The 16,024-nt window shown below is 58.8% G+C and overlaps 1 protein-coding gene across 7 annotated transcripts in view; it reads left to right on the top strand.

Moving 5' to 3' along the window:
• The window catches only part of NFIX (nuclear factor I X), a 94,286-nt gene that overhangs the window by 59,590 nt on the left and 18,672 nt on the right, over positions 1-16,024 (top strand). For all 7 annotated transcript variants that reach the window (XM_034997995.1, XM_034997999.1, XM_034998000.1 and 4 more), the window contains 4 exons: positions 13,809-13,871; positions 14,223-14,297; positions 14,645-14,765; positions 15,879-16,015. In XM_034997995.1, the coding sequence (XP_034853886.1) occupies positions 13,809-13,871; positions 14,223-14,297; positions 14,645-14,765; positions 15,879-16,015 (396 nt within the window). The remainder of the gene's footprint in view (positions 1-13,808; positions 13,872-14,222; positions 14,298-14,644; positions 14,766-15,878; positions 16,016-16,024) is intronic.

Here is a 16,024-nt window from a genome sequence, read left to right as displayed (position 1 = left end):
GGCTGTTCAAGGCTGCAGGAGGGCTTAGGGAGAGAGGCAAGCACCCTGGGCCTGTGGGGAGAAGGGCTGCTGGAACTGAGTCCCCCCACCCCTGCCAGGACAGCCACAGGTGACCCCAGGAACAGGGGAGGGGAGCTGGTCTGGGTTAGGCCTGACCTAGGGCTCAGCTAGGGTAGGTTGGTGAGGGGGTTGTGCATTGATTTCTGCTGGCCTCCAGGGGCTGAGCAGGGTACCTTGCCAGAGGCCCCAGGCAAGTCCCCACCTCTCCTGTGGGCTTCCCCCCCCCCCCCCCCCCCGCCCCGGCCCCACCAATGTTGAGCTCAGGCTGCAGGTCTGGCCCAGGGCATGATTTTGGCTCATGACTTTAACCATGACAGCTTTCCCTTCCCCTGTTGGAGGTGGGGGCTAAGTCATTTCCCAGTCGCTGTCAGGCTCTGGCCAGATTCGTAAGGTGGGGAGAATATCTCAGGAAAAAAAGAAAAAAAAAAAAGCCAAACCTGAGACACTTGGGAAGCCAAGCGACTGGGATTTAAGCCCAAAGGGGGAGAGGTGAGGCAAGGCACCGGTAGTAAATACATGAGCCTCGAGTCTCGGTTTGTATCTTGTGCCCCAGAGTGGTGGGTCCCACCAGGCTGATTCTTCCCCCAGGGGACATTTGGCAATGGCGGAGACATTTTTAGTTCTCACAACTGAGGGGGCGTGATGCTACTGGCATCTAGTGGGTGGAGGCCAGAGATGCTCAAATCCTGCAGTGCGCAGGACGGCCCCACCACAGAGAATGGTCCATGGGGTAGGGGTTGAGAACCCTGGTCTGGAATTCGGCCCTCCAAGAAGATTTAGACACCTACCCTCTCTCTCCAGGAGCCAGCCTGCCCCACCTCTCTCCTCCCCCAACATTTGCATCATTTCATCTTCCTCTTCCCCCATCAGGATTCACACATCCACATGCGTGCACACATGCTCACAGCTCCCGGGATTCACACACATCAGGGTTTTCACATGCACTCACACACACAGAAAAATCTGGGAAGTCTGTCCCATGCTTAATTGAATTAAAGGACTGGGGTTTGGCAGGACATTGTGTATCTGAGCTGCAGCTTCTTGCAGCCGTTTCAGCCCCGGACAGGACGGTTCAGGCTCCCTGCGATTCCAGCTACCGCTGCTCCTCTCCCCTCTCTCCTTCCCCTACTTTCCAAGCTGGAGGACGGGGAAGGGCCAGGTCAGCGACATGATGCTCCTCCTCCCTTCTCTCACTGCTTTGCTTTGTGGTACTGCTGGTAGGAGGCCGGGGCCTCCTGAAAAACAGGTATCCCCCACGCATGAGGCCAGGGGATTGTCTGGAGCAGACCAGTCGAGGCCAGTCCCTTATTCCAGGTTTTCTGCTGCCCATGCATGGGTTGGGAGGTCGAGGGTGCCGCTGGTTGGAAAAGGGATGCACTTCTTGGCCTAGTGTAAAGCCATTCAGCTCTGCCTGAGAGGCCTGAGGGCTCCGGGGAGGCTGCACCCCTGCTCTCATGGGCAGAGGGCACACAGTGCTTGGGGGATTGCCATCCCTCAGGTCCTTTCCCTAACCTGAGCCAGTACGGGGGGACAGGGGATGGGGGTGTGCTGCGGGGCATAGGGGATGCTTTTCAGTGTCTCTTCCCTCCCACTGCTGCCAGGATCCCTCTGCAGCCTCTGCTTTGACAGGCTCTGGAGGTGGGTCTGTTCTCAGTCCCCCCTTTACAACCCCATTCTAGCCCCTCCTTGGGGAACAGAAGGAGCTCAGGCCCTGCCTCTCATCTGAGGATGACGCCGGTGCGAGAGCCCAACCCTCACTTTGAGGAAGCTCTGCACGAGCCACCTCTAGCCCAGAGCCCCGGGCTATTGGAAAGGTCCTCTATCTAGAATGGGTACAGGAGATGCCCTGGGCCTCACTGTGGGCGGGAGGGGCGTGGTCAGCCAGCCTGTGCCTCCTGGGGCGCCATCTTCTAGCATGTGCCACCCTCTCTGGCCATGCCTTTGTGGGGGGCCTGCTGCGTGCAGAATCTGCCCCCCACAACCCCTCAGCTTAAGAGCAGCCTGGGCTAATCGCGCTAATGGCTGGTAGTGCCGGCGTCCAGAAGGCCCATTGGAGGAGGACCCAGCCCAACCCCGCCCCATATGTGTGACCCCTGGTGTTTGGACAAGGCGGGGGGTGGGGTAGGGAGCAGTGCTTCCCCCTCCACCTCAAAACCCTCCACCACTGGGCTACTCCACTTGCTGGCAGAAGGAGTGGAAGAAGAATTGGGGGGCCAGAGAAGCCGCCAGACCCAGTCCGGAGCCCTGAGAAGCGATCTGCACGGCCCAGGGTCGGGAGGGGGGGTGGGGGGAGCAGGCCTCACCTCGGCTAACCTCCCTGACGAACAAAGGGGCCTTTCTCCACACCCGCCTGGGAGGGTGTGCCTGCCCGACGGCTGCCGCCACTGCAGAGAGCGCTGTTGTTTTCTTCTTCTTCTTGACTTTTCTCCATTTCTCTCCCTCTCCTTGGTTCGTGATCTCTGACTTTAGTCTCCATTTTTAACTTTTTGAGAGGGGCGAGGGGGAGGGGCGGGGAGGAAATCTTCCTCTTCAAGCGTTTATCAAGTGCAAGGGGAAGGTCTGTGCTGCCAAAAGGTTGGGGCGTCGTGGGAGTGTCGGGAACAGTCGTGGGGTCACGCGGCCGCAGACTCGCCCACACCCAGAGCAGCCCCGCTCTGGGGGAGGCAGGTAGGGACCGAGAGCCACGGTGGCGCTGCGCAGGGTGGGCCCGGGCTCACTGGTTAACCCCCACAGCCATGCACCTGGCAGCGCCCCCCCTCCCCGCTCCTCCTCGCTCGCCCATTCCCCGGCCCCCTTCCATCCGGCCCCCGCACCGCAAGCTGTTCCTAATCAATGAGAACGGGAAGCTCGGCCCTCACATCACATCACGGGATGTGCTTGGCAGCGGCAACGGCAGCAACGAGAGTCGCCGCCTCGGTCAGCACAGCCCGGGGTTCGAGTGGCCTGGGTCTGCCCGGGGCCTCCTCCTTCCTGCTCAGGACTCGGGGGCGTGCAGAGGGAACCCCGGCCCCTGGAGCCCCCGGCGGGCGGCGCGCAGGTTCGCCGCCCCCGCCCCGGGCCCCGCCGCTGCCGGCGGAGGGCAGCTAGTGTTAACTCGCTGCGCCACCTAGCCACGGCGTCCGGGAATGCAGCGCGCCGGTCCGTGCGGGTGCGGCCCCGAGCCCTGCGGCCCCGCTGCTCCGGAAAGTCCCTTCTGGTCCTTCAGGGCATTTTCACTGGCGGATGTGGCACCTGCCAACCTGGAGGGTCGGTATCGTTTGGTCTCTTCAGCAGCTTAGACTGTCCCGGCCCTGAGTCTGGGTAGCTGCCTCCTACCAGGTGGCCCACCACCGTACTGAGTGCAGGTCCAAGTTTCTGGAAGATGCCCCTCAGCTGCTGTTCAGGATCACAGCAAAGCTGAAATGTAGGGTCCCGGAAGCTGACCTCCTTGCCCCATCTATGCCTCCCTTATGTATGCTTGGCGCTTTAGAGCGTATAAAACTATCCTGTCCTCTTCTCTGTAAAAATTCCTGCTCGGGGCTCACTGTGCTGTCTAAGGGAAGCCCGCCATGTGTTGCACAGGGAGGGAGAGGAGGCCTGGGAGACACACTGGGTGCCTGACAACAGCAGGTCTAGGATTTGGATCCCAGGCCCAGGGCTCCTTCTGACACCCAGAGCCATCTCATCCCCTCAGGAGGCTACCTGCCTACACAGTTTTTCAGCCCAGCCTGGGCTTTCAGTGCTGTAAGTTGAAGATTTGGAGTCAGAGGCCCAAATTCTTCATGTCTTGTCTGGGTAGCTCTGGGCAGTGGCTGCTGTAAGGTCTTTGGGGGTGGGGGGAGGGTGGGGAGCCGAGCAAGCTTTCAAGAGTGTTCCCCTGCCCTGCCCTCCACGGGGAGACTCTGCATCCTTTCTCTGGTCAGTCCAGCCCTCAGGCATGGGGATCTGTGTGTCCAGTCCTGCAGTCCCGGCCCAGCTGGGCTTTGCAGAATTAGTGGTACTGGGGTTTCCACATCAATTCCTTGGGCGTTGAGTGTCGAGGATGGACCTGCAGGAAAAATGTTCTCTTCTTTATAAGGGGAAGGTGCCAGCCACCTGGTACTTTTGTCCCTTGGGTGGTCAGTGTAGCCACAGTTGGAAGAAGGATCTAGAAGGATCTATTTAGAATCTCGTTTTCCTTTTCAACTGCAGGTTACAGTAGTGAACAAAACACTGACAGGCCTTGACCCCAGAGGACTGATGCTCTAGTGGGGTGTTCCCAGTCTGGGACCCCCTGCTCTGGGAGGCCTGGTGGCCAAGTCCTTGGGGGCTCTTGAGCCCTCCAGAGCCAGAGTCCCAGTCCCCCAGCCCTGGCCCAGCCAGAGGCTCCCAGTGTGGATGGGATTTGAAGGAAAGGCTACTTGGCTTCCAGCCTCCAGGCAGAAGTTCTCCACTTGGACATTTGATTATGGCACGTGTTTGTGTTCGTTGCTCTTCCATGGGCCCAAGTATGTCTCTCCCCAGAAGGCCTCCCTGGTAGAGAAGACTCCTTTAGAGACACCAGCCTGGGTGTCAGGTGCTGCCCCTTAGGGGGCTGAGGAAATTAGAGCACCTGAGGATGGGAGGCAAGTGGCCTTGGCCTGCTGTCACCTAGGTGGGTTCTCCTTCCCCAGGCCCCCTGGATTCTCCTAAGGAGAGGGGTCAGCAGGAGGCAAGGTGGGGGTAAGACTCTGCTCATGGCCAGAAAGAGAGAGGTAACCTGGAACGCAAGGAGGCCAGGAAGCCCTGATGTTCTCCTATCCCCCCCATCTTCTGGCCAGCCTGACCCTCTTCCTGTAAGCAAGGGGGCTCCACGTGTGGGAGCTTTCCCCTGCCCAGGGCTGAGAGTGGCTTTGCTCTCGTGGGGACTCCTCCCACTTTCTTTTCCTGGTCGGTTGTTCCTTTTCTGCCTCCTCATCTTTGCCCCCCACCTCCCTTCCCCAGAACATTGCAAAGGTATATGGGTTGAGGCTCCTTGACTTGGGGCCTCTCCAGTCCCTCACCCTGATGAGTGTCTCCCATCAGGTGCTGGTAGCTGGATGCGGCCCAGCTGTGCTTATGAAGCCACTCCTGAGTATTTTTAGGGAAGTTTTCTCCCCTTCTGTTTCTTTTGTTTGTTTGTTAAGAAGTCACTTCCTCTGTCTTCCCTTTCTCTCCCTTCGCTTTCTTCCCTTTTTCCTCCCTGTTGGAACCTTCTCCTTCTCTGATTCTATTTCAGCCCTCTTGCTTTGAACCACTTTGCTTTGGTTCTGATTTTCTCTCTTGGCCCCTCCCTCCCTCTTAGTTTTCATTTTGTCTTTTTGTCATTCTCTTGTTCTGGGGTTCACTGATTCCTTCCCTCCTTTTTCCAAACTCTGAGTTGTGCCAGGCATGTCCCTCAGGTGGCCTCCAGAACTTCTGAACCCCCCCTTCTCATCCCTGGTTGGCGTTAGTGCCTGGAGGACTCTGTGCCTTTTACAAGTAATTAGACCAAGGACAAGTGTATTTGGGCGATGGGGGGAGGGTGAGGCCTGACCCTGGGAGGTGGAGACACTATTAATAGTCCTAAGAGCAGCTGGAGGTGGGGGCAGTTGTCTGGCCAGGCCTGGCCTGGGCAGCTCAAAGGGTCGGAAAGGGCAGTGCTGGAAACAGAAAGCGGGTAGGGGTTGGGGAGCAGCTCTGCATGCCCCTAGACTGGATGGGGGCACCCCCTCTGCAGGGCCCATCTTTTCTTGGCATGCTGGGTATGGAGGGCATTCTCCACTGTCAGTTTCTATCAGGTTCAGGAGGGGACAGAAGCTTTAGGAGTGGGGGCCCCTTTTATGGATCCAGCTATTATATGACTCCTTGGCCCCAGGCCCTCTTGGGAACATCGGCTCCAGCTGCTGGCTGCGTTGTGGCACCGGCTGGCACTCCGGGGGAGGCGGCTGGCCACCCGTGGGGCCAGCACCGATGCTTCTGGTGTCCTCAGCTCTCTGTATCCTTAGCGCTGGGTTAGGACAGGCAGGGCCCAGGGCCAAGCACCCTCAGAATCTAGGGGCAAAAGCTTTTTCTCCCCCTTCTCTTTTGGCCTTACCCATCCCCTGGCCTTCCCTTTCATTGCTTCTCCCCCACTATTTCCAATATGGTAACCATCCCAAGGCCATTTACTGTAACCACTGACTTTGGAGAGGGACACACCTGTAGAAGGCATCTTGCTTTTTTATGTCCAGGGAAACCTGTCTGCCCCTTTTTGCAGATGGTAATGGGCCAGACCCTGAGGGAGACCCTCAGCTTGCTGGCCATGTTCTCTGGGGCGAGACACCAAAAAATAGTAATCTAGGGCATACTTAATGTGTCATAATGAGTATGCACCCCTGGGGGAGGGGAGAGCTGAGGGTTAGCCACACTTCTCTCACTGAGGCAGCCTTTGAGCAGAGCAGGAGAAGGAGGAGTAGAGTTTCAGCTAGTGGCGTTGAAGGAAAATGGTGGTCCAGATGGAAGGACAGGTGACGTCTATGAGTCGGGCCCTGGGCTAAGCACCTTATACCTGTTTTCTCATTTATTCCTCACCCAAGAGCCCTAGGTGGTGGGTGGCATCTGCATTTTACAGAGGAGGAAACAGCTCAGAACTTGACCAAGGTCACTTGGCTGGTAGGTTCTGGAGCCTGGATGTGAACCAAGGGAAGCCTCTTTCCACCATTGCTGGCTGTCCACCTCCATCCCCCACTGCCCTTGGTGTGCCCCCTTCACCCTCTCTGTTCTGGGGTGAGGGCTTCTTTAGAGTGGCCAAGGGCAGTCTCCAGGCAGAGGTGGCCTGGGGCCTGGGGTGCGGAGCTCCTGCCTCCCTCCGTCTCCCCAAAGGTCCCTCCCTTTGCCTCCTTCAGTAGCAGCTGCTTCACCTCCAATCCCTGTCTGATGGGAATTCTGATCTGATGGGACTTCCTACCCCCTGGGCACCTCTGGAACATCCCAGATGGTGTTACTGCAAGGCCCGGGGTCTGCTTGTTCACAGAGAGCCATGGTGCTGGGGGTTGGTGCTGGGTTCCCTGCAAAGGGCAGACCCAGAAGGAGTCTGCATGTCCATCCTCATCTCCCAGGGCTGCTGGACTTAACTGCTGGGAGTTAACTGCTTAACTGCTGGGCTGGACTGGGAGAGGCCCCTAACAGGCTGACTGGGCTTTTTCCCTCCATCCACCTGCTAGGTGTTGTGCTCTGCACGAGGGTGCAACCCTCCTTCTCTCCCCCATTTTGGCCACTGTTTTTCGTCTCATGGGGATGACCACCGGGGCTTCAGTGACCAGGCCCCATCTCTTGTTTTTCCTGGGCTGGAGGCAGTGCTAAGGAAGGTTCTCCCATCAGGTACAGGGCAGAGAACGCTGAGCAGCTCACACCAGGGGAGCACCCTGGAGGCACCAGGGCTGTTTGCCTGAGCACGGCCTTTGGAGCCCATTCTGCTGGTCTCCTGGGCACCAGCTGAGCCCACTGACTTGCCTTCTCCCTTCCGGCAGTCGCACTGCTGGGCAGTGAGCCCTGCGGCAGCCAGATCTGGCCCTCATTCCCGGAGGACCACAGATGGTGCTGGTGGACGTAGCGTGGGTTGAGGAGGGAAAGGTAGTGCCACCAGGGCCAGGGACTGAGAGTGGAAGGTCCCATCCACACGTTCCCTGTGGCCTGAGCTGTTGTCCCTGCCCCACCCTCCCTTCATGGCCTTCTTGAGCTCAGGCCACCCCCAGGGGCAGCCAGGGCAGATCTAGAGCAGGTCTATGCAGGTGTGACTGGGCCTTTTCCCTGGCACTCAACTGGCCTCCCCTGCACTACAGGCTCAAGCCCCTTCAGGTCCGTGAGTGGAGGGGGAATGAAGAAAGGAGAGATGAAGGTAATGGGGGGTGTGGAACATGTGTGCCCATCATGCCCCCAGCCATACCCCTGCCCCTATCTTCAGGGCTGTGCTTCCTGGTCATGCTCCTGCCTCCCACCATGTGGGGTTCTAGGGACAACAGAAGGCGGATAAACCTCAGGATGGCTCCAGGGCTTGTGTGCACACACACAAGCTGGCTGGCTCATGGGGGTGGGCTGCAGAGTGGAAAGAGGGAAGGAAAGATTCTCGAAGCTCCCTGGGCCTGGCCGAGGTTGAGCCCCTCCCTTCTTTGCCCTCTGGCTGCCCTGCACTCTCAAGGACTTCCTCAGTCCCAAGTCGCCTGTTTGCAGAGATGGGGAGAACCCCTCTGTGACCTGTCTCCCTAGCCCCCCATCCGTCCACCGCTCCCCTCCTCAGGGTGTCTCAGATTCTCGGACTTAGGTTTCAAGAGGCACAATAGTTACATTCTCCAGCTCTGATTGCTGGAGGCCAGGCCTCTGGCTCCCCTTGAGATTGGATTTCCAGTGCCCTGGATGCTCCGGAATCACAGAAGAGGGGAGAGACAGGTAGGGGGAGGGGAGTGCCACCCTGGGGAGTGCCAGGATCAGCTCCTGAATTGCATCAGCCCTTCAGAGGACAGCACCCCCGGAACAGAGCACACCCCCACCCTGCTTCTTGAATCTCAGACCTGGAGAGAGCCTGGGGAAGGGCAAGCAAACAGAGAACTCTGGGGGCTGTCCTCTATAGCCCCCAGAGGTCAGTGGTCCAGCAGAGCTAGAGGCGGGCTCCTCTTTGGCCCAGTGCTAAGCACTGAGCATGCAGTGCACAGTGGGACCGCAGCTCTGAATGCATCATCTCATTTTACCCCTGTGGGACGGCAGGAAATTGCTGGTGGTATGTCCAAATGTGTGCGTGTTTGACTGTGCTCGCCCGAGTGTATGCACGTGTGGGTGTGGTTGAGCTGGGTCTTTCCGCTCCTCTTGGCCACCTAAGAACTCACTCTGTCAGTGATGTGCGTGGAGGCAGCCGGCCAGCAAGTTACATGTGGCCCCTTTCACAGAGAGAGTTTGTTTCGGGTGGGAGCCGAGGCAGAGCGTTCCCTGCAGCAAGCAGGAATTCCTCCTTTACCTAGTGGGAGCCATAAATATCTGCCCGTCTGTGACTGGAAATATACATACATATATATAACATGCTGTCAGTTGGGGTTCGTGTGCAACACTGGGCTCCTCCTAGCTGCTGGAGCTCCCCCTCCAGAGCTCCCATGAAGAGGCAGAGCCCTTCTGGACACACACACACACAGAAACAGGCATGGTTGGGAGAGGAAAGAGAGCCTGAGAAAGGGAACGTGAAGGAGAAGGAAGGACAGAGAGAGGAGTGTGGAGCCAAGAGAGAAAAATGAGACCAGAAATGGGATTCCAAAGGGAAAGGGGAAGAGCTCAATAAAGCAAGTAGAGGGACTTCAAGGACTGAGAAGGTGGAACTGGTGCAGGGTTGAGAAAGGCAGTACTGGGGGTGGGGGGTGGGGGAGCTTTGTGGCTATTTCAGGGGATATGGAGGAACCTAAGGAAGAGGGGCCCACACTGCCAACTGTTGGCTGAGTTTGGCCCGGGTCTGGATACTGCAGAAGGCCACAGGCCATCGATGCCTGGGGTGGGGGGGTGACTGATGATATGTGTGCAGATGAACAGGGAGTAGCCGCAGACCCAGAAGCCATGCTGAGACAGAGTCCAGATCTGTCACCTGCCCTTGCATAGCCCTCCCTTCCGGAAGCCTCCATAGTGGCCAGGGTCCTCAGGCATTGCGGGCAGGTGGCCTCTGCCTTTGAGGTGTGGATCACATGAGTAGCCCAGGTCCCACGCAGAGGGCAGTCAGCAGAGCATGCTCCTGTGGGTGACATGAGCCGGCCTAACCACCGAGAGCATGGAGAATAAGCTGTGGGCTCTGAGCTTCTCTCCATCCCCAAACCTGGCCCGGGCTCAGGGACCCTGATACCTGTCTGCCCAGGGCATCAAGCCCAGGCATCGGACACAGTGGCTGGCTGTTTTTAGGAGGCTATATTAGATGGGCCTCATGCGAGGAAGCTTAAAACCAGGGAAGATGCTCTCTGGTCTTCAGGGCCAGAATAGAGGGAAAGGTTGAGTGGTGTCAGGGCCAAAGGGAGGTAGCGGTGCCCCTGGCTGCTCTTTCCCATCTCCAGTCTCTAGGGTGTGAAGGCAGCAGTAGTCTCTGAAGAGAGGTGCAGGCAGGGGGGTTAAGGTTGCTCTGCTGACCTTAGGGTGGCCCTGAACCGGAGGTGTGCACTTAGGGTCCCCACCGCTCTGGCAGCCAGGCTGAAGAGAGCCGAGGCCAGAGAGGCTTCTAGAGGATGTGGCCCTGGAAGGCTGGGGAATCAGAGTGACAGCCTCAGGGGCGTGGGCCAGGGGAGGGTGTGGGGGGAGGATAAAAGATGGAGCTGGGCACCTGTCTGCCTTGTGCTAGCCAACACTGTCCCTGCCCCTCCACTGGCCCACAGGCCACCAGCTGGCCCATTATCCCTGGCGAGAAAGCAGACACTGGAGGGGGGCTCCCATGTGGCTGCAACTTACTCATGCAAACCGCCGGCAGGGACTGCCAGGGGAGAGCCACCCTGTTCTGGGTCGGAGGCGAGGAGGTGGGGGACAGCGGAGAGAGGAGCCCCTGCTGTGCAGCAGTCAGGTCTCCTCCTGTGCTGTTGGCAGGGGGCAGTGCGTGGGGCCTGTGAACAGGAGATAAAGAGTTCAGGCAGAGGGTTTTTTCTCACTAACCGTGGATTTGTATGTTTGTTCAGCTGGTGGCTCTGATAAGCCCCATTCTGCCAGATAAAAGCTGAGCAGCCATGAGGCGGGGCGTGGGGAGGGGTGTCATAAAGGGACCTTCCTCCTGTCTGTCCTGAGGCCTGGGGTTATCCCCTCCCCCAGGGAGCTCAACAGGGAAAGGAGTCAAGATGCTGGGGTGTCATGCTCCCTGGTGTGCTAGCCTGTGGTGCAGCCTCTGATCCCAGAGGGCTGTCTAGAGTAGGCCTGGACCTTGGGGCACAGCTCCCCTAAGAGCCCAAGAAAGCTGGCTGGCTGGCTCCCTCCCCTGGGGGCGGGGGGCAGTGGTCTCCTCACCCTCCCTAGAAGCCTGTCCACCAGGGCCCGGTGGCTGTTTGGCCCTGCAGCTGCTGTATGGGCTCCTGCCAGCCCCCTGCCCCGTCTGTCCACTGGGTGGACAAGGGCCTGCCCCCATCATGTCCCTTACTGCCCTGTCAGGGCAGGGGTCCTAGTTGAGCCCCAGGGCCTGCGACTGGCCTGGGGGGCTTCAGTGTCTTTGAGCGGACCATGGTGCCCCCAGGGCCCCGGCTTTAACCCTCCCTTCCCCTTCCGCTGGGTGCCGGCCGCGAGGGTGAAGGGGGTGCTGCTAGAGCAGGGCGGTGGGGCCCTGGCTGGAGCTGCCCCTGCTGCAGGGCTGGCTCCTGAGCCTCCGAGCCTGGGTCCAGATTTCCAGCGTTTCTGCCTTTTGTCCTGGAGCTGAGCTGAGCATGCCGGGGGCCGGCGGGGGTGGCATTGTGGGGACGCTGGCTGGGCCGCCAGCCGTAAGATGGCTGCCAAGGGCTAAAATGGCTGCCAGCAGCGCCTGGAGGCGCGTGGCAGCGGGCCTCGCCCGCGCTGGATCCTCGCTCCCGCTGGCTCCTTTACATCAAGCTAATAGTAATAACAGCAATAACGTTTCGGGACAGTATCCTGGTTTAGAAGGATTTCCTGTCTATAGCGCTCTCCTGGAGCCCCATTTGTCTCTGCCGTAGTCGCTGGCCCACCTCCATCTCTTTGTCGGGTTCTCTCTCGCCTTTCTGTCCTTGCGCTGGATGTGCGCGTGCGGCAGCTTTCTGTCTCCACCTGGCCGCGTTCAAGGGGCCTGGGACTACACCCCTGGGTGGACTCCTCTGGCTCCCGCAACTCCACGGACCCAAACCTGGAAGGCTGGTGGGGACTGAGTTGGTCCCAGAATGGGTGGGGTCAGTAGCAGGGGCCCCTGGGCAGCAGAGCCCGGAGCATGTGCCCCTCCATGGGCTCCACACGCTGGGCCTGTGGCTCTGCCCTTCCTAAGTTTTGAATGGAGGAGAGGGCAGCCCTGGGAGATGAAGCAGGCTCAGGGCACCCCGGGTCTAGGGAGGTCCTAGAGTGGACCACCCAGTACCTCAGCCCCTCACCTGCTCCTTCTTGGACTGGCAGGGGGGGTTGAATCAGACCTAGATAGCCAGGAATAGGCCAGGGCGAGAGAATGACAAAATTCATACCCACAGGACACTGTGGCACAGAGAGGGTGCCCTCCTGGGAGCATGGGAGGAGGTCCTGTAGATTGTCTCCAGAGCAGAGAGTGCCAGTAGCAAAGAGGTGGTGGCGTGGGGTAGGATTCACCATCCCCAAACACACCACAGCGGTGAACACAAAGGGAGGTGTGGCAGGCTGCACCCCAAACTGGGCTGAGGGGCCATCATTAGCGTTTTCCTTATAAACTTGTTTTCTTGATTTGTGACAAGATTTTATTTTATTTTATTTTATTTTTTTGGACTTAAAAAACTAAACAAGGTAAAGAATGGGGAAGTGGGGACTGAAACTGTCCTGTAGGCAACCTGCCCTTTCTCACCGGTCACATCAAGGCAGGTGGCCAAAGACTTGGCCTGAGCGAAGCCTGGGCCCTCGCTCCCAGAGGGATGCTGTTCTTCTTACCAGCCCCCCTCATCCATCACTCTTCCATCCCTCCTGAGTGGCCTAGTGGCCACAGGGCACTTTGCTGCAATCTCTTGGGCCCCCGTCTCGTTGTTCTTTAGGAGCTTCCTTGCTGGTCACTCCCCAATGTGAGCAGCTTGGCTGTGAGGCCAGTGAGGGGTGGACTCACCGGTCAGTAGGCTGACCTTGGGGTGTCGGGTGAGACACAGGAGGCAGGGTCAAAGAGTTGGGCAGAGCCTTGGCCAATACCAGGGCGCGGTTTTCCGATGCCACCCCCACATTGTCCCCTTGTGAGCAGCCGATTCTTTACCAAATGCCTAGCCTTCCTCCTGCCCCACAACCTGCCCTGGCCCCCCTCTGCCATCCTCTCGCCAGCTGTCGTGCCTGGGCAGGCATTCTGGAGGTCCCCATTGTGCCCCTGGCACACAAAGCTTTGAGGACCTGGGGGGCGGGGGTGGGGGGGCTTTCCCAAGCTCAGCAAAATATTCACACACACACTCCACCCTGCCCCAGCCCTCTGTGAGCTCCCACCGCACAATGGGCCCTTGTCTCGGGGCTCCCTCTGAGCAGCTGTGGCACTGGGGCATGAGACAGCCCAGACAGGCTGGCACAGAGCGGGTGATGGCGCCAGGGCAAACCTCCCCCTCCGTGTTGCCAGGCACTGCCTGTAAGCATAAAGGTGAGGTGGGGGGGCGGTTTCAGGCTGACAGGAATGGCTGTAATTAATGAAGTGAGAGAAGGAAGGGGCTGCTCCGCTGGGAGCCTGAGCCGAGTGGAGGATGGGGGACCCTTGGGTTCATCCCAGCTGTGCAAAGAGATGGTCACTGGCTTCTCTCGTGGGCACCGTTCTCGCGCTGATTCTCAGCCATTGCTGCTCACCCGGGGGCGACTTTGCTGCTAAGCACGTTGGGCCGTGTCCGCAGACAGTGTTGGTTGTCAAGACTTGGGTGCTACTGGAATCTAGTGTGCGGAGGCCAGCGCTGCCGCCAACCACCCCGCGGTGCCCAGGATACCCCACCACGGAGCAGGATCTGGCTCCAGCGTCCGTAGGATGCACTTCCTCCTCTCTTCGGGTCTCCCTAGGCTACTCCCCTCCGAGGAGAGGGTGCTGTGAAGGTGTTTACAGGGCTGGAGGGGCAGCTGCTTGGCTAGTGTGTGGGGCGCACTTTGATCTTGACCCATTCTCTCCTTTGTGTCTCCTGCAGAATCCGGACAATCAGATAGTTCAAACCAGCAAGGAGATGCGGACATCAAACCACTGCCCAACGGTCAGTGCCCCCCAACTCCCGCTGGCCCATGCCTAGCCTCTGTGGCCTGCCCTGCCCCCATCTGCCCTCCCACCCCTGGCCAACCTGGCCTCCGCTCTCCCTCCATTTCTTCTCCTTTACTCAGCCGTTCCTCAACTACACTTCAGCTGACATCTGAAGGGGTGGGGGCTCACCTGAAGCATACTCACTCTTCTGTGTAGACATGAGGGCCCCTGAGGGCCAGCCTGTGTCTGGAATGTGAGGCTTGGGAGGGAGGGAGTCAAAGCAAGAGTGGGGAGAGCTTCGGGGAGACAGGCAGGCAGCCCCTCCTAGCCTTGCCTGACTCACTCACTTGTCCTTTCCCCTCTTCAGGGCACTTAAGTTTCCAGGACTGTTTTGTGACTTCCGGGGTCTGGAATGTGACGGAGCTGGTGAGAGTATCACAGAGTAAGTGAGTTCTTTCTTTCATCCAGGGCTGAGCTCAGCAGATTGGGGCTGTAAGGAGGTGGGACTCAGACCCCATGTGGCCCACCCCTGGTGGGGTCTTGGCAGAGGGGCAGACAGGGTTTCCTGGGACACTCTGCCCATTGGTACTGGGCTAGGTGGAGCGGAGGCGCCCAGAGAGCCCATTCTCTAATCTCCACTGCTTTGTAGGAAAAAAATCACAACCAAGGGCTCTTCCCCAAAGACCCCCAGCCAGGAGGAGGCTTCTGGGGAGCTGCTCATGACAACAAAACAAGGCCCCATTGGGCCTTCCACACCTCAAACCTTATCACCTTCTTGCCTTTTCCCAGCTCCTGTTGCGACAGCATCAGGGCCCAACTTCTCACTGGCAGACCTGGAGAGTCCCAGCTACTACAACATAAACCAGGTGACCCTGGGGCGGCGGTCCATCACCTCCCCTCCTTCCACCAGGTGAGCGCAGCACCCTGGCCTCCCCCCACCTCCATCCCCAGGCCATCTCAGGTGCTGCGGGCGGCCACACTTCCAAGGCCCGGGTGCCTTAGAAGGTCACCCCTTGTTGAGGGCGTGGGCTCCAGAGCAGCCGGGGCCCACCACGCTACCAACCCCCTGAGCTTCCTGCTTCGTGCTGTCGCTGGGCATTTGGTGCTGGGGACCCGAGCCCAAACAAGGCACGACTGTGCCTGGAAGGCCCTCCCAGTGGGGATCTGAGAAGGTCTCTCTCTTGTGGAAGTGACATTTGAGCCCGGACAGGCATGGGGTGGATGCTCCAAGTAGAGCAGCCCCCATCCCAGCCAAGGATGGACATCCCGGTGGGACCCCCAAAGAGGGCTCTGGAAGGTATTTAGACTTAAAATCCACTGAAGGGTTTGAAGCAGGAGATGCTGGGGATATGTGTTCCAGAAAGTGCCCCTTGCAGCAGCGTGTGTGGGCGGGACTGAAGGCCAGTTAGAGGCTGGAGTAGAGGAGGGCCTGAGCTGGGTGGGGGAGTGGGGTGAGAGGGTGGGACCGAATTTGAGAGGCGTTTGGGAGGTGGATACATTCAGCCCTCGTCAGGACCAATTGTTCAGGGCAGGGAGGGATCCTGTGCTTTTTTTTAAAGAACTTAGACTTTTGGTTCATTGTGAGGTTTTTGGCATTCATTTTGATTTCTTAAAATATTACATTATAATACCATAATAGCTTCATGTTAGTACCGTTTTAATATAAAATAACATAGTATCTTGATGTCTGGGTTTTGTAGCACCCATTGGGATTTTTGTCCCTGGCAAGTGGCCAGGGAGGCAGTGCAGGAGGCTTTTGCCCCCTCTTTGACCTGGGCAGCTCAGTGGATGAGGGCATCGTGGCCTGAGAAGGGGCTCAAGGAGGAGGAGCAGGTGGGCTGGGCCCCGAGGGACTCCGGGGCCAGTCTAGTCTCAGGGTTGGGCACGTAGTGAGTGCCTAGGGGTGCTGCTGTCATCAGGCACCTGCTCCCCACACGACAGGTCATCAGTGCAGCCTCCCTCGGTTTGAGGAGCTGTACCTCCGTCTTCCTTTGGCCTACCTGATCCCTCTCGTCTTCCCCAGCACCACCAAGCGCCCCAAGTCCATCGATGACAGCGAGATGGAGAGCCCTGTGGATGATGTCTTCTATCCTGGTACAGGCCGCTCCCCAGCAGCCGGCAGCAGCCAGTCCAGTGGGTGGCCCAACGATGTGGACGCAGGTATGGGCG

This window comes from Mirounga leonina, unplaced genomic scaffold, assembly GCF_011800145.1.
Source record: "Mirounga leonina isolate KUSES-001 unplaced genomic scaffold, KU_Mleo_1.0 Mir_94, whole genome shotgun sequence".
Taxonomy (NCBI): Eukaryota; Metazoa; Chordata; class Mammalia; order Carnivora; family Phocidae; genus Mirounga; species Mirounga leonina.
This window is presented reverse-complemented; position numbering and strand designations above follow the sequence as displayed.